At 38.5% G+C, this 21,666-nt stretch overlaps 1 protein-coding gene across 1 annotated transcript; it reads left to right on the top strand.

The window, feature by feature from the left end:
• Positions 1-6,013: 6,013 nt before the first annotated feature.
• Positions 6,014-7,189, top strand: LOC149000459 (F-box/kelch-repeat protein At1g57790-like). Its single transcript, XM_089139170.1, has one exon. The coding sequence runs from the start codon at positions 6,014-6,016 to the stop codon at positions 7,187-7,189; it is 1,176 nt and encodes a 391-aa protein (XP_088995296.1).
• Positions 7,190-21,666: the final 14,477 nt, after the last annotated feature.

Genomic DNA, 21,666 nt, shown 5'->3' on the forward strand with positions numbered 1-21,666 from the left:
TCGAAGTGTGGTGCGGGAATCCCATGGATCATCTGGACTAGCCCGCGCATCTCCGTGTCATCTCCAGCCTGATCATCTATACTTGGACCCAAGGTTTAAAGTATCGGTATCGAGTATCGTATCGGTCAGGTGATTTTAAGAGACGTATCGCCCTATATCGAGTATTGTATCGCTCTGGCTAATGTATTTTAGTGTACTTCAATGGAGAGACGTATCGAGATGTATCGTATCGGTTGGGTCAAATATGGATACGTATCGGCTAGTATCGTATGGTATCGTGGGATACTTTAAACCTTGATTGGACCAGCCTGACCCTCATCCATTGGGACATCTTCATCCTCGTACTCTGACTCTGACTCATCCTCTGGACCTGGTGATCTCTTAGCATGATCTAGCTGCATCAGTCCAATGGTCCTCGTGCCAATAGGATGCCCCATGGCTCTAGTCGTCATCTCCTCGTCATCCAGTCTCACCCTGAAGTGCCTAAAGATGAGCGTCAGTAGTCGCCCAAAGCAAAGGTTCCTAGTACTCGGATGCTTGACGATCTCGATCATGCCATTCTGTATAATATAGGCCAAATCTATCTCAAATCCCATATAGATCCGATAAATGACCAAGGCATCCATCAATGACACCTTATGATGATGTCCTGCCCTCGATATAATGTTCCTACCCACGATCCGGCCGATAACCCTAGCTGACGGAGTCATCTCACCACTGATCCGTGGACGATAACATCGATGATCATCCCAAAGTGTAGCACAGATCTCATGTAACTCATAGAGAAGTAGATGTTTGCCTAGCTCCTCACCCGTGGGTATCCCATGCACATGCATGCGGGTAGTGAGGTACCTCGAAGATCTTCGCAAGTGTGCGTGTAGTGAATCTGATCTGTGTCCCTCTGATCTGACTCTCTACCACCAACTGAAGATGACCTCCTTCCAAGCCCTCCTCAAACGATGTGAGATTGTTGTAGAACAGCCGCACTGACTCTTGATACATTGGTAAATTCTCAGTAAATAAGTGTGTCCATCGCATCATGTCAAACCTCTGCCTAATCTTGAATGTCCTCAGCTCTCGTAACTGTAGTAACCGCCCGTACTAAATACTGCAGTGTCCGAAGTATACCTCATATAGAAACTACGCCATGGTGTAACGAAGCGGTGTCGATCGATAACCTCTGCTCGTGGCTAAGTTGGAACCTGAACTCTATCTCTCCTGGCATCTACTAGGCGACCTCGTCCTCGTCCCTGCATAATGTCTATATGTAGAGAAGATGAAAGAAGTCGAGTGTCAGAGAATTACCAAAAAAATTCAGTAATACTACAAGAAAAAGGGCTTACGGCGGCATTTTGAAAACGCCGTCGTAAGTCTAAAAGTGCCGCTATAAATCTTCCCCGGCATTTCAAAAATGCCGCAGAAAACGCTGGCAAAAGTAGTGTCGTATTGTTACCGCGGCACTAAATGCAAATGACAGTAATGGTGACTTACAACGACACATTTGCCGGCATTTGAAAACGCCGTTAAAAGTGATTTATTGCGACATTTCCTAAACGCCGTTGTAGGCTATTTTTTCGGCGTTTTTAGAAAACGCAGGTTAAAAGTTATTTATTGTGGCGTTTCCTAAGCGCTGCTATAGGCTATTTTTGCCGGCGTTTTCTGAAAACGCCGTTAAAAGTTATTTATTGCGTCGTTTTCTTAACGCCACCATAGGCCTAGTTTTTAATCTTATTATCGGCGTTTTTGGCATAGGTAACCTATGCCGGCATTTTACAAACACCGTAATAAGTTTTTTTAATTAAAAAAAATTGATTCCAAAAAGCCAAATTCAATTTTACAAATGAAGATCCAATTCCATCAATCCAAATTCAATTTTACAAATGTAAATGTGCCACTTTCCATTATACATATACGAACAATCCAAAATGTTTCCAATGCCAACAAACTGGAATACATTTCTTGATCATAGTTCAACAATCCCTCCCCTCTAAGCAGTTGAACTAATAAGATAGTTCTTTCATGAGAGAATGCAAGTCATTCATCTGCAGCCAGCTCTGAGAGTTTATTATGGACGATGATGGGAATCCTAATGATGCTACAAGGGTTGTGAACAGTTGGGGTGATCCAGCAACTGCAGTTGAAGCTGCCCAGCCACCACTAACACGATTAGTGCTACTGCCCCTTCTGTTGTTCCAACCAAACTGATGTTGCTGTGTGTCTCCTCCAGGAGCTAGAGACAGCCCTCCTCCATCACCATTACTCGTAAGCTCAAACTGCAACAAAAGAGTCATAAACACAAATTAGGAACAAAGAAACTTATAAAAGAACTGAACTTGCATGTGATTTAACCTTCAAAATGTTGCAGAAAATTTAGTTATGAAAACCAAAATAAGATTTTCTTATACAAGGTTGTGTCAGGGTGAAATGAAAGCAGAAAGTATTGTCAACTTAATGTTGAAAATGATCATACTGTACGTAACTACAGAAACAGTTATGACCTCAGCTTGAAAAAACAAACACTTCTAATTATAAATAAATAGAGAAATTTAAACAAAAATTGAAAAGAACAAGTCAACATGAGGCTAGTAGCCTAGTAGTATCCCAAACCCACTTCCCCAAGTTAAAGCAACCAAATTGCTCTGGAACATGGATTGTGATGCACTTGCTATTTACTTGTTTTATTTCACTGTAGTCTTGGCAAATAAAAAGGAACTTATACCTATTTTCGGATGCATGATTCCGCAGCTTCCCACCTTTTTTAGGCAAGTCTCTAATTGTTCCATTGCCATCACCATTTTCAGATATGCTTAAATCATGTCTGCCATTCTCCAGGAGATCACCCTCTAGTACTTTGCTGTCAAGATCTGCTTTCAGAAGTCCCTTCTCTTCTCTCCTCTTTCTACCTTCCTCCAGTGCATCTCCCCTCTTTACGGCAGCAAGTTCCTGATGTTGTTCCATATACTTATCTAACTGCTCCCTAATAGCATTAGTTGCAATGGTTTGGTCAGCCAGCTCTCGCAAGATAAACAATTTAGCTTGAGGATCTAAAAGGCCATAATGACCCCGTTTTATTGTTCCTATAGGAGTGGATAATTCTGGTATATCTTCCATCTCTAAGAAGTCACAGAGATAGTCCATGCAATTTGTTAGTGTAATCTGAAACAAGAAGCATAAGACAAGCACAAAAATAATCAATATCAGATAATCTCTACTATAAATCATAGAACTATATAACAAGATTATGCATGCATATTTGAATAACCCGAAATTCCATAACATAATTTTTCTACCTTTGATTTCCGCCTTTTTTTTCTGTATAACCATGAAATAGCCACCCTCATCTTTTATTAGAAAATGAAGAAGTGCCATATGTGATTCCACCATGAGAGTAAGATTGTTATAAAAAAAAACTAGGGTTCACAGATCACAACCGCAATCATGCCCAACTTGGTACAGCTCGGTGCATGCGCGTGATCCATGTTTAACTCTCTACCGGCATACACCCCACTTAGAAGCAATCAACGTAACGTATATATAATTGATATTCTCATTAGCTCTATCCAATTTGGGACTAAACAAATATGGTAAATTAAGTTACCTTATATATGCCAAAATCCTTGGATCAAAATCTTCAAATCCAAAAGAGTCCTATAGAAGCAAGAATCAAACAAGAGTCCTAAAACAACACTAGGGAGATAGAGTTTTAATGTTTTGAAACTTATCTACATAATATATTATATTATTATTTGTTATTTATTTATTTTAAAAACAAAATAGTTGTTGCCAAATTTGTCACTCAACATGTATTATTTTCAAACTCAATATGTCCAATTACCAAATTAGTTGTCCATCTGACTATTCAAATTTTCTGCATGACACTTGTCGCAATAATGTAATTACATAGACGATATCCGCACAGGTGCAAACAAAGATTCCCCTCCACTCCCCTCCATTGGTCCTATGGGTGCCCCATATTTTGCAATTCAATGGGTGTCGTTTCCTCTTCTTTTGTTTCGTATCACCAATATCTCAAACTTTGTACCACCAAAGGGTTGGCTTTGTTGGCAATGACCATCACCTAGGTTCAAGTCTAATTTTCTTGGATGATATAAATAAATATGCCACCAATGTAGGGTTGGTAGAGTTGTAAAGACTCATATTTCTTAGTGAAAAGGTTATCAGTTCAACCCTTGCGGACAACATATATAATACCCCAATTCCCCCATATATAAAATCATTCATCCCTTAACCCCCCCCCCCCCCCCCCCCAAAAAAAACAAAAACAAAAACAAAAAAGACGATATCTCAAGATTTATTACTATCAAGTGGTGGAACTATTTCACGTTTTTGTGAGAGGTGAAGAAACCCTTAAAAAGGCCAATCTGGAAGGGACTAAAACATAATTGACCAAATGGCCCAGGTAAATAACCCTTTATAAAAGCAGTTTTTTATGTGTGGATCATCTTAATGGACCATAAACTAGTGCTAGGTCCCTTTAATGCAATATATTACACGTGGTTTTCAACCAAACCAACACTATTAGCCACTGTTAAGTGTTTTCAAATTTCAAACCGAGAGGACCAAAATATCTCTTAGGTTATCTAATATATATGATATGACTAAAATATCCCCAATACCTATTGTTATCAAACACATACGTGGGTGAAGGAGGAATCCGTTCACCCATCTTCTTCCTTCATCCTACTGGAACCACTGCCAGAACCATCATGAGAAACCACCCAAAAAAACAAAAACTTCTTAGGATTGGATCTTGCAGGCAATTTCCATAAGTTCTGGATCAAATCTCAGCTCGAAATAGCTTGAAATAAGCCGAGCTGATGTGATTCATATCCAATCCGAGTTTTCTGATCAATCTTGATTGGGATGGTTTTTGTCCTTTTTGGGTAAAGTCTTGGTTAGGACCTTGAGTGGAAGTTAAACATTGAAGTAATAGATTTGTGGGAGAGAGAAAGAGATAGGGACTCTATGGGGGAAGGGAAGAGAGGAGCGGTAACGCCTTCACATGCAATATAGTGAAGCACTGAATGTGTATGCTCTAAACAGAACCAGACAAACATCCTTAATTAGAAATAAAATAAGATCTGTAATGAGGGTATTTTTGTCATTTAAACATTAATTAATATATGGTTTTAAAAAAATACGTCGTGAATGACTAAAGGGTTCTTAGTCATAACACTTAACTACCTGAGGGGCATTTTGGTCCCTCTAGGTTTGAAATTTCAAAACACTTAACGATGACTAACTTTATTAGTCTGATTAGGAGCCACGCGTAAAAAACTCTTTAGTAAATTGCTTTTACTTTTTGTGAAACTTTAAATAATTTTTTCCAAAAATACCCCTATAATGCGACTTTGTTATTCCAGTTTATCTTCATCAAAATTATTCTAGAGTTCAAAAAAAAAAAAAAGGGGTGGAGGGGAAAGATAAGCCGCACATGTGATCAACTTGAGAATACTAAGAATAAAATATAAGAGATGAGATTCCATGTTTACTAGAGATTGGATACCATGTTGACTATTTAAGGGCTGAGGAAAAAAAGGAAAGAAATCCTATTTATGGAAGCTACAATTACTAATTAGGAACTGAGTGAAAAAAAAGGAAAGAAATCTTATTTATGGAAGCTATAATTACTAAATTTCTAAATCTCCTGTTTAAATAAATTTGAAATTCCAATTAGTTCGCTATTTCCTTTCTATTGCCCCCAACGCGAGGTCACATTACAATAGGGGAGTGGTCTAATATCGTCATTTCACCCAACATAATTAAATAGCATAACACCCAACGGAACAGGGGGAAGTGAAATTAGAGAGTTCAACTTGAACTTCAGTTTAAATCTAACGGTGACAAGCCGAGTGCATCTCGGAGAATCCGAGTTCAACAAGTCTACAACTCTAAATTCCAGTTTAAATATAACTGAGTTCATTCTTACCCTTTCGAAGCTCTGTGTTTCTCTCGCAGCAGCTCTGTTTTTCTCATCTTAGAAAGTTCATCTATGGCACCAACGAAGTCCAAGACAATGGAAATAAAAAAGAAGAGAAAGGCTCTACGTTTGAAAAGTAAGGAGGAGGAGCAGAGCTCTTGGTCTGATTTTCCGACAGATATTTTAGAGAACATCATATCAAGGCTCTATTTGAATGATATTGCCCGTTTTAATACAGTTTGCAAGCACTGGAGTTCGGTACAGTTCCCCTCAAATCAACTACTTACGGGATACTCTCGCTCGCAGAATTTTCGTCATGAAATTCCATGGTTAATGGCTACAAATTGGTATAACCGTATGACTTCACCATCTATGCTTGTTGAACCATCTTCTCATTCTTCCAAACACAAGAAAACCCACATTGTTAAAATTGAAGGCATAGAAGAAGCGGGTAGTGTTCCTCGGCTCTGTAGTTCCAAGTTCGGTTGGGTCTTGGTTTCTCAGTGTAATTCTGTTTCTGACTCTGGTTCGGGTTGCTGTTGCACTTCATTCTTTCTTTACTCTCCCTTTATCAACCGGAGGTTTGACTTGCCTGATTTGGGCTCCCTCCTTTTCGATGTTGCAACCTTTTCAGCACCACCCAATTCTCCTGATTGCGTGTTCTTTGTTTTGCATTATAGTGGTAAAGTTGATATCAGTATATGTCACCTTGGAGAGATGGTTTGGTCTTCATACAGTTTCTCTAGTGGATTTTTACCGATTAAAGATGTTGTCTACTTGAAGGGGAAGTTTTATTGCTCCACTGTAAGAGGTGGATTGGCTACCTTTGATGTTGCTCAAAAATCATGGAATGTTTTCACAGAATCTACGGCAATATTGGACATTCCATGGTCATCTTATCAAAGTTTTATGGTGGGAGATGAGAATGATGGGGAGCTCTACCTTGGTCTTTTGGCTTTTTCGGGTTGGCGTGCTTGGATTCACAAGCTAGACAAATATGAGATGAAGTGGGTCAGGGTTGAAGACTTGGCATGTAAGTCATTCTTTATTAGCTCTTGTTGCACATCTTTTATGATTTCGAAGAACCAGAGAACAAAAAAAATGATGAATAGGATTTATCATTGTCCACCCGATGAAGCACCAAAGTTCTACTCTTACAAAGCACGGAAAAGTTACCGATCTTCTAGTCAATATGGTGATCTCCCTGTCAACAAGAGCTATTTTTGGATCGAACCCCCATATCAGTAAAGAAGAACTCAAAAATTAACAGATCACTGAAATCCATCTGTAAAGCCGAGTTTGTATGATAAGGGCTCCACATGGAAACACATGTCATTCTTTGTTCTTTTTATGGTACATTAACTCTTTGTAGTTTATTTTTTCAAGAGGGAGCTTTCAATTCAACCGAATCTGAAGTTGTAAATAGGGTTGCAAGTTTTGCCCACTAACTAGTGGCCCTGACCCGCCCTGAGCTCAAATAGGGCTTGGGCTAAAGATTTTGGCTCTAAGGGCGGGTTAGGGCCAAAACATTCTAGCCTTGAACTAGGGCCAAGGGCGGGCCTAGGATTACTCTCTGGCCCGCCCAGCCCATCCCGGTTTGGCCTTAATTTTGGTCTTGATTTTGACCCTGATCTTGGTCCTACTATTAACTTGAATCCTGACTCTAATTTTGGCCTTGATCTTGGCCCTAATATTGGTCATAATCTTAGCCTTGATCTAGGCCCATGATTTTGGCCCTAATTATGGTATTGATTTGAGTCTGGACCTTCCACCCATATGGAGAGGAATTAATTCTAATCCACATAGGTGAATACTTGACACGTGTCAAATTTTAAAAACATGATTATGTTTTGTAAAAAATTAATAAAAATAAATTAATATCATCATTACGAATGTAGTAAGCATTCATCTGATTCTGGCCGGATCCTGACCCTAATTGCTCTAGTCTTAATGTTAATTTAATCTTGATCATGTACTAGATTTTTACCGTAATCTTCTTATTAACATTGATATAACTATAAGTTTCGATTTTGTCCTTCAGTCATTTTGATCATGTTAGACTATGTGTTCACTTTTATATTATTTTTAAGATAATTTATATTTTTCGAATTAAGTCTTTTAGTTCCCAAAAATCATTGATAATTTTTTTTACTAAGGCGAGACAATATATATAAATAATAAAATAACTATGTTTGTAACTAATATATCATTTTCTTTAACTATGAAAAAAGTTGATTTACTTGTTAAAAGTTTTGAATATGAATTTTTTTTGTTGAATAAGGATATCAATAGGAGTTCAATTTCCATCACCAAAGTAATGGGAGAGATTTTCAATTTTCATCACCAAAGCAATAGAGACTTTCAGAGCTCAATATATAATTTTGGAGTATGAATTTATTTATGTTTAAAGCAACACTATCAACTTATTGACTATTTTATCATTTTGTAGCAGCTTGAATCATCTTATATTTCTATGAATTTTATTTTTAATTTACTTATGATACTTTTATGTATTTTTATATATTTTTTTTATGAATTTACATTTGATATTGTAAGTCCAATGATAGGACCAATTAAGGCTAGGGCCAAGATAGGGTCAATCAGGGTCAAGGCCAGGGACAGGGCCAACTAGGGCCAGAGTCAGGGCCAATCAAGGACAAGGCCAAATAGGGCCAGGGTCAGGGACAAGGCCAATTAGGGCAGGAATGGGCTTGGCTTGACCCTGTAGGGCTTAAGGCTAGGGACAGTAATTCTTGGCCCTGAACTAGGGTTAGGGCGGGAATGGGCTCAGATTAGAACATATAAGGCTGGGCTTGGGATTGCAGAAGCCTGGCCTAGCCCGACCCAGTTGCAGCCTTAGTTGTAAAACACTCACATTCCATATCTGAAACTCTATTTTTCCTTCTTTATGACACCCAAAAAAAACCCAGAAGAGGAGAAGAAGAAAACTTTCTTTTAAACCAAAATCCAGATAGAAGAACCAAAGGTATTAACATGGAAATCTTTACCTGGGGAAAATTTGAGGCACCATGCATCTATACTAATGTTAGGGTTTATGAATTATTAATAGAATTATATTCCCAAGGGCAAAAATGGAAAATCACTTTCAGGGCGGTTACAAAATATAGGGTTATATATTTGTAGCCACGGTATCACTTGGGTGATCACATTATTCTTACGTGAGATTTTTCAGAAAAGTGGCTCCCTCCCTCTCTTTCTCTCCCTCTCTCCAAGAAAACACAGGAAGGAAAGTTATGTGTGGATTTTTTCTTCCTTTTATTTTAGATTCCCATACCATCCTTCCACACGGCATTTGGGTTGTGAAATTTATACTTTCCCAGAAATTGCAGAATCAAACCGGTGACCAGATTGTGGGGGAATGAGGACGTGGATTCAAATTACTTCAGCTACAGATATTCTATATTATTGGGAGAGCGAATCCAGGTAAGGATCTTTCCCCTTTCAATTAATCGAATTGAGATATATAGAGTTTTTACCAACAACTAACATAAGCACGAATAGATCAGGTAGAAAAACAGAGCAAGGGGTGAGTAGAGGAAGAACTGAATTCATCTGAGGTGATGAATCCAAAGCCCAATCAACCCATGGAAAAATTGGAAGTTTACGAGTGAAAGATAAAATATATATATAGAGAGAGAAAAGGGGACCAGGGGATTAAAAAATTGGAAAGATAGAGACAAGTGAGAGAAGCATGCATTCTTAAGCCTTGAATTGGGTCGGCTACGTCTCCTGTTTAAAGAAAATCCAATGACGCCGACACAACTCTCTCTATCTCTCACAGAAGAGTTTGTTTGTGATTATACAATAGATACATTACTATTGAAACATGAGACAAAAGTTCAGTTAATGAAAGACAGAAAGAGAGAGATTTGAAGGGATTGTACCATCTTGGCATCACACCTGAATGATGGCGACGACCTTAAAAGGTGGGGTAAATCGGAATTAGCCAGTGAGAGATTTGAAGGAATTTGAAGCCAAAAGGAAGTGAGGCCTGCGACCAACCTATCGAAGCTTTCAGTCATCCGAAAAGGCTCTACTCATCTTTCGAACGAAGAGGAATGGGTTTGGGAATGAATTCAATATTTTGAAATTTGGAGGGGTTTGTTCGGTTCAATTTGATTCAACCAAACCGTTAAGGTTAGGTGGGAAAATCGAGAAATTTACTTTTAATAATTTTAAATAGCACATGTGCAAAATTCATGGCCAGATTTTAATACAGCACCCAACTTTCCATCTTGACCGTGAGCTGCTCAGAACTGCTCCCAAGCAAAATCCGCTTTCAATGATAATATGTATTTCCAGAGAGGTAGTTTATAAGTGTGATTGCTGTTTGTCCAATTTATGATGATGTTAATGCTGTTTGTTTGTTTTGCAAACAAGTTGGTTGCTAATTAGTTAAGTACTTGTTTGAAGCTTTGTATTGAGTTTTTTTTAATAAGTCAAATGTTTGGGGTTGAATTCTTGAAAACAAAGATTTCCTTATTGGATAGGAACTCCCTATAGCCAATCTAAGGCATGGGACTCAAATCCATCTTGACATCATGAATCATACTAAACTCTCGTATTTTAAATGTAGACCAATATTAAGCATGAGTTTTGCTGTCATTATTTTTCATATGTCAGACAAGTTTCTCTTTTGAGTTGGAAAACGTCCATGGATGCTTATGTTAATTTAATCAAGTCGGATGTTTCTGTTCGCAGAACTATTTGAACTTATCTGATATATTCACTTTGGTGTAGTTGAAATTAGTTTGTTATTGGGGAAAGCAATTGAGCAAAACAAAGGTTATGGTAATGTCGCCCCATTATCACCTGGTGATCGATCATGAGTTAGAAATGACCTCTATAGGAAGAGCTTTTTGCATTGGGTATGTTTTTTTGTCCCCTCATAAAGGCATCATGTTTACTAGTGTTTTTGAGATTTATAGTTTTACGGTTTTCTCCTCAGCCTGGGGCTCAGAATATTTAAGGTCCTATCAGTTCTTTCACCTAACCTGATTGTTGAGAATAAGTTGCCTTCATGGACTGTCAGGTGTATCCTTGTAATCAAACCATGATTTTGCATAATCTAGATATCAATACTAGAAATTTCAGTGGACATTATACCCATTGGATGGCTCTGCTAGTCAACTTCATGCGGCAAAGTAGAAGCTCTTGCTGCTAGTTCTTTCTGTTTATCCTTGATTTTGCATGGATACTGTGATGCTCATGTGGACATGGTAACTAACCTGTGTATTCAGTAAGCCAAACCTTAAAAAAAAGAGCCACACCATGCTTGGTTAAACTATGCAAAGGGGGAAGCTACATCATGCTTATTCAAATTTTTGTAGATAGCTCTTTTGATAGGCCCCTTATTACTTGAGATAAGACTGACTCAAAACAAGGGCAGGGGGCCACCAAGCATGGGAGTTGGTTTTGCAGCAGTCACTGAACATGTGTGAAGAGTGGAGGAGATAATGAGAAGTTAGTAGTGAGTTGAGTCAGCTATTAGGTCAAGTGTTATGGGTTGTGTTATGGAGTCGGTTACTAGTTAGCTATGAGAATTGTTTGTTTTTCTGGGAAGGGAGAGAGAGAGAGAAGAAGGGAGGCATCGAAGAATTTATATTGGGTTTGGGCAAGGAGACTTACAGGGAGTTCTGGCCTCTCATTGTCAGCATTATGTTTCCTTCGAAGTTCTGAACTTGGTATTACTCTGTTTTGCTGACTCTATTCTTAATTGGAGTCCTAATTTGTGTGAACAAGAGGCTGGTGAGAGAGTGAAAGGTGTAGATAATATTTCTATAATCCACTACCTAACATCTTTCCTTCTTTTCTTCCCTTTTTAAGTTACTCACCAGATCTAAGAGTCTTCAGTTTTTCTTCGAACGATTTGGTTTTCGTCAAAGTAAGGTAGATCCAAGTTGATTTTTCCGTGTGTTAATAGAATCATTATTTGGAGGAAGACAAAGACAATTGAGGCCTATCAAGTGAATTGACGATCTTGAATGCAAAAGGAAACTTGAATGGAGAGATGTCCTTCTTCCCATGGAAGAGAAAATGTGTTTATTGGTCGTAAACTTTTGGGAATCAAACAATGATATCAAACCAGTTTATATTTTCTTTTTTGTGACATATTGCTCTCCTGAGTTTGTTTTGATCTAGTTACATGGTCAAACACCCAACAACACTATGTGATTCTCCTTGCCTTCCTCCCTGTTTATGAAGAAACAGAAGACTGAAGTTTTCTTTTCCTCAATCACACATGTATTTTGTGTTTTTTTTACTCACTCATGGAAATATGTTGCGATTTTCTTGATCAAAGGTTATTCTGAACTTAACAAAAATTCCTATATTAGCCATCATCATGATTCATGAATGAGATCATATAAATATTTAGTAGGATATACTGTAATAGGTGCATGTCAACGCACCAAAGCATGAAACTTCGCTTCAAAGTTTGTAATAATATTACAAAAGTAAATCCGTATAGAAATACATAAACATGATATATGGATATCTGATAATCATGCCACAGTCTACTTACAGAGATAGGTTTTGGTATACTTAGGTTCATGATCAAAGAACAGTGATTGCACAAATGAAGCACCAAAGATCTACTCTTTCAAAGCCAGGAAAACCTACCAATCCTCTAGTTGTTATGGTGATCTCCCAGTCACCAAGAACTATTTTTGGATTGAACCTCTATATTAGTAAAAAGGATGTATTTCACTTTCTTTTTTGAGTATCAATGATGTATAACTTTTTTATTTGTGCTCTCACTCATGCCTCCTATGTTTTCTTGAAGATCTTATACAAACTGATCTAAACTTCCTAATGATTCCTAGACTAGTCTTGTCACAATTGAGAATATAGACATCTGTTATAAATTTTGATTCATTAAGTAGATATTGTGATAATCCACGTATTGATAATTGAAGAAGGGAAAGTGAAAATCAACTAGAAATTTCAAGAAACAGACATGGTTGAGGGGGAACACTATACCATTTAGTTTTGCAGACTAAAATTTAAGGGACAAATAATGCTTGATTGCATGGTTCTTGCTCTTTGGTCTAGGTGCATGTGATATTACTACACCACCTCCAATGAAATCTAGGATTGTTGAATGTTTTTGCTGTTGATTATCATATTAGCAACTACACTTTCGCAAGCGATGCGTGACCAACACAATTTATTGCATCAAAGCCGATCTAACATCTAACCATGATTAGTTATCCAAGATATGCATTTTGCAACCCCTTGGAATCCATGTCTGGAAATTTTAGACAAATAGATGTGAGAGTGGAGGAATAGCAGGAATTTTCCAAGAAATATTCCTGATCGTCAATACAGAAGGGATATTCCAAGACCATTCTAGGAAAACTATACTCCTCTCAATACAAGAAGGTCAGAAATTCTGATGCGAATTCAACATCAAGGAATTATGAAGTGGCCATTACCAATGATAGCAAAGGTGAACGAGAGGAATCCGAATAGATTCTGTAGATATCACAAGGATCATGGTCATGATACTGATGATTGCAGAATTTTGAAAAACGAAATTGAACGATTAATCAGTCAGGGGAGGTTGGATCAATTTGTTCAAAGGAGAAATGGAGGCAACAGAAGAAATGTTGTTGATCAACAAGACGATGGAATAATTAAACACCAACGAGGGAAGACCGATCGAAGGGAGATTTTCAGTACAACTCTCCAGATGAAAATGCTAAACAACAGGAAAATCAACAAGTTCAACAGAAGCAGTCTCCTGTCATGACCATCTTGGGAAGTTTAGATTTGAATTCAATTTCAAAATCTAAGGCACATGCCAGGTATGTAAGTGCTGTCGAATCTCATGTTATTCCTAGAAGAATCAAAATGATGAAGGAGATAGTCTTCATAGAGGAGGAGATGGAAGGAATTCAGGAACCACATGATGATACCATTGTGGTAGTCACTGAGGTGGCAAACAGAGATATTCACAGGGTTCTAGTCGATACATGATCTTCTGTGGACATAATGTCTTATGAATCTTTTCAGCGATTGAAGTTGATACAGTCAAGATAAAGCCTTGCGGTACAAGACTATTTGGATTTTTTGGGGAATTTACTTCGGTAGAAGGAACTGTGGAGTTAACAATAAAACTGGGAACACATCCACAAACGGTAACTACGGTTACTAAATTCTTGTTGATAAAAAGTCTGTCAGCATACAATATAATTCTGGGGAGACCAACATTAAATGCTATTGGAGCAGTAGTTTTGACAAGACATTTGAAGGTCAAATTCCCAACTGAAGGAGGTATTGGAGAATGCAAATCTGATCAGAAAACTTCAAGGCAAAGCTATACAACCTTTTTGAAGGATTCGAAAGCACAAGGTAAGGCACTTGCTCTTCCTGTGGAAGTCATGGATAACAGGGATGAAGAAAAAATTCAAAGAGGTGAACTAGTAGAAAAGCTGGAGAAAATTTGTTTCGGTTCAGAAAATTCAGAGAAAGGAACTATGATAGGAGCTGATCAGGGCAGTTAGGATAAGGAGCAATTAAAAGAATTTCTCCAGCAAAACGCAAATGTCTTCGCTTGGTCAGCACAAGACATGCCGGGTTTAAGCAGAGAAGTAGCGGAGCATTGTCTATGGATAGATAAATCTATCAAGCCAGTGAAACAGAGGCGAAGGAATTTCTCATCAGAAAAGCATGATGCAATTAAAGTTGAAGTGGACAAGCTCAGAAAATCTAATTTTATTGAGCAAATTGAATGTCCAAAATGGCTAGCAAATGTGGTAATGGTGGAAAATGGCGAATGTGTGTAGATTACACTGATTTGAACAAGGCATGTCCCAAGGATTGCTATCCTTTGCCACGAATTGATCAGTTGATCGATGCTACATCAGGTCAGCAAATGTTGAGCTTTATGGACGCTTATTCTGGTTATAATCAAATTCTTTTGAAGAAGGAGGACCAACCTCATATAGCATTCATGACCAATCGGGAAAGCTATTGTTATAAGGTTATGCCTTTTGGGTTAAAAAATGCTGGTGCAACATACCAAAGGGTGATGAACAAGTTGTTTGCTGATCAGATTGGAAGAAATATGGAGGTTTATGTAGACGATCTTCTTGTAAAAAGTCAATTCAGATCGGATCATCTTGCTAATTTAAGGGAGTGCTTTGATGTACTAAGGAGAAATGGAATGAGACTCAATCCTGAGAAGTGCGCGTTTGGGGTTTCATCTGGTAAATTCCTTGGTTACATGGTCACGCAGAGGGGTATTGAGGCAAATCCATAACAAATCAGGGCTATCTTGAATATGACGGCACCCAGCAGTATGAAAGAAATTTCGAGCTTAACAGGAAGAGTTGCAGCATTAAGCAGATTTATATCAAGATCAGGAGATAAATGTGCACCATTCTTCAAGGCGTTGAAAAATCTAAATGCACTCAACGAATTCAAATGGTCAGAGGACTGTCAGAATTCATTTGAAGAGTTGAAAAGGAGGCTGACCAGTCCACCAGTTCTATCTCGACGAAAGCCCGAAGAGAGCTTGCAGATATATCTATCTTCTTTGAAGGCAGCAGTAAGCGAGGTACTAATCTGGGAAGACGGTACTATCCAAAATCCTATCTACTTTGTAAGTCATACATTGTTAGGTGCAGAATCTAGATATCCGAAATTTGAAAAGCAGGCTTTAGCCTTAATAGTAGCAACCAGGAAGCTTAGACCTTATTTTCAGGCTCATCCAATTATTGTTCTTACTAACTGGCCCTTAAAGAAAATACTGCATAAGCCTGATCTGGCGGGGAGAATGGTATCATGATCAGTAAAGTTAATAGAACATGATATAGATTATAAACCCAAAACTGCGATAAAGGCACAAGTTTTGGATGATTTTATTGCTGAAAGTATTTCATCATCGGAGGAAGAAAAAGATTCCAGTGAAGTGTCTTTTGTGTGGACCTTACATGTAGATGGGTCAAGTCATTCTCAGGGATCAGTAGCAGGGGTAATTTTACAAAGTCCGTTCGGATTTGTAATTCAGAATGCACTCCGGTTTAATTTTCATGCTTCAAACAATGAAGCAGAATATGAAGCTCTTATTGTAGGTTTACGACTGACCAGATCCCTCTGTGTACAAAGCATTGAAGTAAAAAGTGATTCTAAGCTGGTGGTCAGTCAAGTCACAGGAGCGTATGATGCGAAAGATGATCGGATGTTCAGTTATCTTAAAAAAGTATGGCAATGTAAGGAGTGGTTTACACAATTCTCAGTCACGAGGATATCCCAAAATCAAAATAATGAAGCAGATTCTCTGGCAAAATTGGCATCCGCAAAATCTACTTCTATACCGCAAGCTGTATATTATGAAGAGCTAAATATTCCAGCATATTCAGATCCAGAGATAATGGAAATTGATGCAGAGGTATCTTGGATGGATCCTATTATATAGTATCTGAAGGATGATATTCTTCCTGAAGATAGGGAAAAAGCCAGAATTGTGAAAAGAAGAGCTGCCAGGTTTACTCTAAAGAATGAGCTATTATATAAAAGAACAGTTTCTGGGCCACTTTTGAAATGTTTGCGGCCATCTGATGCACTTTATGCCTTATCAGAGGTCCACGAAGGAATCTGTGGAAGCCACTTAGGTGGGAAAGCTTTGGCTTATAAAATTCTAAGACAAGGATTTTATTGGCCACGCATGCAATCTGAGGCGATTGAGTATGTAAGAAGGCGTCATCAATGTCAAATTCATGCACCAATTCAGAGCCAGCCAGCAGAACAACTAACATCAATTCTTAATCCCCTTCCATTTGCTATGTGGGGTATGGATTTGTTAGGACCATTTCCTGTTACAACTGAAGGGAAAAAGTTCGTAGTGGCCGCAATCGATTATTTCACGAAATGGGTAGAAGCAGAAGCCCTGGCAACGACTACCACAAGTCAAATTGAAAAGTTCTTCAGAATTCATGTCATATTCAGATATGGCCTGCCAAAGATTCTACTGACTGATCACGGACCACAATTTTACAATGAAAGATTCAAAGAATTCTGTGTAGACTACCATATTGAATGCAAACACTCATCTGTGGCATACCCTCAATGCAATGGTCAAATTGAGGTAACCAACAGAACACTTCTACAAGGAATAAAAAGGAGGTTGGATGAAGCACATAGCTTGTGGATCGATGAACTACCTCATGTACTGTGGGCGTATAGGACTACGGTCAAGACTCCAACAGGAGAAACACCTTTCAGACTAGCATATGGATCAGAGGCGTTGGCTCCAGTGGAGGTTATGGTGGGATCAAACAGATATGAAGGATTTGATCCAGTAGCTAATGAAGAAGGATTGCGAGCATAGAATATCAGAGGAGAATAGCAGCGTATTATAGTGCTCGAGTCAGACCTAAATCTTTCAGAGTGGGAGATTTGGTTTTGAGGAAAAAATCAGCATCAGATCCAAGAAACTGTGGAAAACTTTCTGCAAACTGGGAGGGGCCATATGTGGTGATAAAAACTGTGAGCAGAAACACATATTGGCTGAAAGATGCTCATGGGAGCTGTTTGAAATGACCGTGGAATGTAATTCACCTTAAGAAATATTATCAATAGAAAGGAGACAGGATTTTCTGGTATTCCTGGAGAAATCATCTTATTAAGCATGGTCATCTAAAATTTCTTCTTCATTTTAATCCAAAGAACATTTTTGACAAACTAGTCTTCTGATCATGCCATTTCAACGTTGATCCAGGGTCATTCCTTCCGAGGGTGATCCCGACTTTCCGAAGTCAGGCCAAGTGGCCAGCTTTATGAAGTCTGATCATGCCATTTCAACGCTGATTCAGGATCATTCCTTCCGAGGGTGATCCTGACTTTCCGAAGGCAGGCTCAAGTGGCCAGCCTTACAAGGTCTGATCATGCCTTCTGAGGCCTGGTCATGCTTTCTGAAGCGGATCACGGATCATTTCTTCCGAGGATGATCCCGACTTTACATAAGTCAGGCTCAAGTAGCCAGGTCATGCTAAGCTAATCACAGATCATTCCTTTCGAGGATGATCCCGGATCACTCCTTCCAAGAATGATCCCGACTTTCTGAAGTCAGGCTCCAGTAGCCATCTTTCTAAGGCAGCATCTCTCTAAGGGAGCATCACTTTAAGACAACATTTGGATTGAGAACAATGGAATTAATCAATAAAATAACTCAAGGATCAGGTTATATGAAGACTACTTATCGAAGTTCAAAGATTTTCTACAAATCATCATCTCAAAGTATCTGATCAGGTATTAAGGTTTCTATCAAATATTTTCTCTTCAGAAATATCTCAGCAGAAGTCAATGAAGAATACAAGTTTGATCAGAGATATATACATCTAATCAATTATGAGTTGGTCAGAAGATGATAGCCAGCATTATAAAAGATACTATTCTGTCAAAGCCAAAAAGAGCAAAAGAAAGGAAGAAAATTTCATTAATATAAAAGATTGACAAGTTCAAAAACCACATATGCAGAGGAGGTAAACAAAGAGGGAAAAAGGTAAGTTCATAAACAAAAAGAGTGTATTCTTCAAACTTGTGATTTTACAGACGGCTCAATATCTGCAACATTACCAGATGGATCAACATCAGTAGTATCATTGGCAGCAGTCTCTTTATCATCTTGAACAAGTGAGTTACCATCACCATTGCTATCTGAATCTCTGGCAGAATGGTCTTTGCCAGAACTGGAAGACTCACTGATATCATTGTCAGAATCATCTTCTGATGAGCAATCAGAGTTGGGGTATCTCAAGTTCCTAAGGTCAAAAAAGGTTCTGGATGGGAGAAATTCTAGAGGTAACAATTTGAAATTTATATCAGGGTGAATCTTGAGGATTTCTGAAAAGATTTGATCAGAGCAATCCTTCACCATATTCTTGCAAAATCTGAGGAATGTTGGATTATCTCCAACTTCCTTCACTGAGGAGGTGACCGAATTTAAGACAATCTGATTTTCACTTTGTATTCTTTTCTTCTCTACTTCAAATTGTCTTCTCTCTGCTTCTAAATCTTCATGCAGTAAAGTTTTGAATTTTAAAGTTTCATCCAAAAGAGCATGAAGACTTTCCTTTTCTTTAGAAACCAAACCAAGGGAAACCTCAAAATTATCTCTTTCTGTTGTCACCTCACTGAGTCTCAATCCCAAACCATCATTTTTATCCTCTAAAGTAGACTTTTCCTGTAAAATTGAGCTGAAAGCTTTCACATGATATTCTTGGGCCAACTCTAAAGTTGTATTCAACTTTTCAATCTCATTGAACTTTTCCTGAAGTTCATTCTTTTCTTTCTCAATACTTTGTGACCAGACCAAAGCTCTGGTTAGCTTTCCTTTAAAATCCTCTCTTTCATCTATGGCAATCCTGGCCTGTCAAAGGGCATCATTCTTTAACATTTCGTGCTGAAGGAGCTCATTTCTATAATTCAAAATAGCATCTCTCAACATAGAAATCTCTTCATGCAATTCAGCACAATGGTCAGAGCAAAGTTCATAATTAGTGTGCAAACTATCAAGATCATTCATCAAATCAATCTCTCTAAACTCAGCATCTGTTAATTTTCTCTCTAAAGAATCCAATTTTCTCCGAAGATCTTGTACCTCATTGACCAGCTCGAAGTTCCTTTTGATCAAATCATCATTTTCCTAGGATAAAGTTTTTTCCCTCTCCAACACTTCAGAAAATGCATTGAAGGCAACCCCAAAACATCTGTAGATTAGTCAACATATATTAAACAATATAAATAATTAGATCAATAGTAAACTAATTCTAAATAGAAGAATGAGAAAAAAAGGTCTATTTCTTACCCCCACCCATGTGAGTAAAGTTCAGAGTCAGACATTCGAGCAGTTTTTCTCTTGTCATAGGGGATTCTGTCTTTTGTGCCCCACTCTCTGGAAGCCTCCCAATTGCGGCTGGCTGTATGATTTTCTTTCAAAAACCACTCAGGGTGGAAAGGATTTCCAAAGTTAGCAATACTCATGGTATCGTCAGGCTGGTCAGGGACTAGTTGGAGATCAGCTACCTCAAGAATATTCTCAAGATTTACATTTACAGCAACATCATTTGAACCAGTTTGCATGATGATATTTTCTTGGTCTTCATGATCATTCTGAGGATCAATTACCATAAGAGCTTCAAGTGGGGCAGCATTATTTTCTGGCAGAACAACTTCATGAATTTCCTCAGGAGGAAGAATACTCTGATTATTTTCCTCCAAGGGAGGAGCATCTTGATCATTTTCTTCAAAAGGGGGACATTGGTATCTGGAGCAACAACATCCAACCTAGGGATGGATAAAGGTAAAACAGAAATGGAGGGTTCATTCACATGGTCCTTGGCAGCAACATCCAAGGGAGAGGCAGGCACATCAACATTTACATCACACAATTGGTCAGCAATTTCCTCAATAATGTCACCTGCAGCATGTATTAATATGTCTTCAGCAATTCTCTTCAGGTGATGAGGAGAATAGTCAAAAAAGTCCTTACCTCGATCTTCATCCTCAACCATCTCTTCTGGGAAGATAGAAGTATCGTGGGGTAAATCAGCTGGTGTGTGTGACAGTAAGCTTTCTCTATTTTCTTCAGCATTGGCCTCGAAAGCAGCGGGAATTTCTTCATTGGTGGCAGCAGGAATTTCTTCATGTGGATTATTTTCTTTAGTGGGGACTTCTGTAGGAGCAGTATGGAATTCTTTTCTTTTCTTCTTCTTCTTTGAGCCAGACGAACCCTGGTCAGAAACTGGACCTGTAGACCTAAGTCTGCATCTCAGTGTATTGGAAGTTCTGGAGGTCCTCGCCTTGGGACCAGGGGTCTTGCTTGCAACAATTTTCACAATTTGAACATCGATGTTTTCTCTGGCGGAATCTTCTGGCACCTGGTCGGTTTCTTCTCGATCAGGGGAAGTTTCCTTCTTAGCAGGTTTTCTTTTTGAAGGGTGACAGGCAGTGTGTTTCCTTTTCTTGGAGGATTTGGTAACCTTGGGGTCAGATTTCTTTTCTTCTAAAACAATTCTTCGGACGTCAGCAACACTAGGGATCGGACAAGCAACTATTTCTGATGATAAAAAAATATATGATGTTGAACAAAGATTACAAGAAAAAGGTAATGGGAAAGGAAAGAAGGAGATACTGTCGTTAATATCTTTACCTGGAAAAAGGCCATGACTGATGAGACCTGCATCCGTTTTCAACTTGGCTGCATCTATTGGAGTTCCAGTGGGAATCAGACTCCAAGTTTCTCGGTTGTACTCAGTGAGTTCGGGATGCACTTTCAGAGGGGATAAGGATTCCAAGGAATGTAAACACCATCGAGACCGAAAGTTTGGACTCGGAATGGTGCAGAAGAAATATTTTTCCCGCCATTGCTTGTTGTCATGGGGAATGGAGGAATCAATGAAAATTTGGGAGTCTCTTCCCAGTTCATTCAAAATGCAGGTTCTTCTGGAAAAATGAAGGTATCCGCGTCCGCGGGATACTTTCAAGGTGTAGTAATTTCTGAAAAGATCAACAGATGGGATGCGATTCATCTTGAGGATAAAGGCGAAAAAAATAGTAAACTAGTCTCCAACTGTTTGGAGTGAGTTGAGAAGGGCATACATGATAGTAGTCCAATAAAGATTGAACTATGGGGATCAAGGGGATTCTAAAGCTTGAGTCAAGATGATCAAGGTAAATGGTGATAACTCCTGGATCAA

The sequence above is a fragment of the Hakea prostrata genome, chromosome 11 (genome assembly GCF_041222555.1).
Source record: "Hakea prostrata isolate BN-2017 chromosome 11, UWA_Hpros_2, whole genome shotgun sequence".
In the NCBI taxonomy this organism is placed as follows: domain Eukaryota; kingdom Viridiplantae; phylum Streptophyta; class Magnoliopsida; order Proteales; family Proteaceae; genus Hakea; species Hakea prostrata.

Bases quoted from the DNA above. Each gene is read 5' to 3' on its own strand.
- LOC149000459 (XM_089139170.1), top strand. From the start codon at position 6,014: ATGGCACCAACGAAGTCCAAGACAATGGAAATAAAAAAGAAGAGAAAG.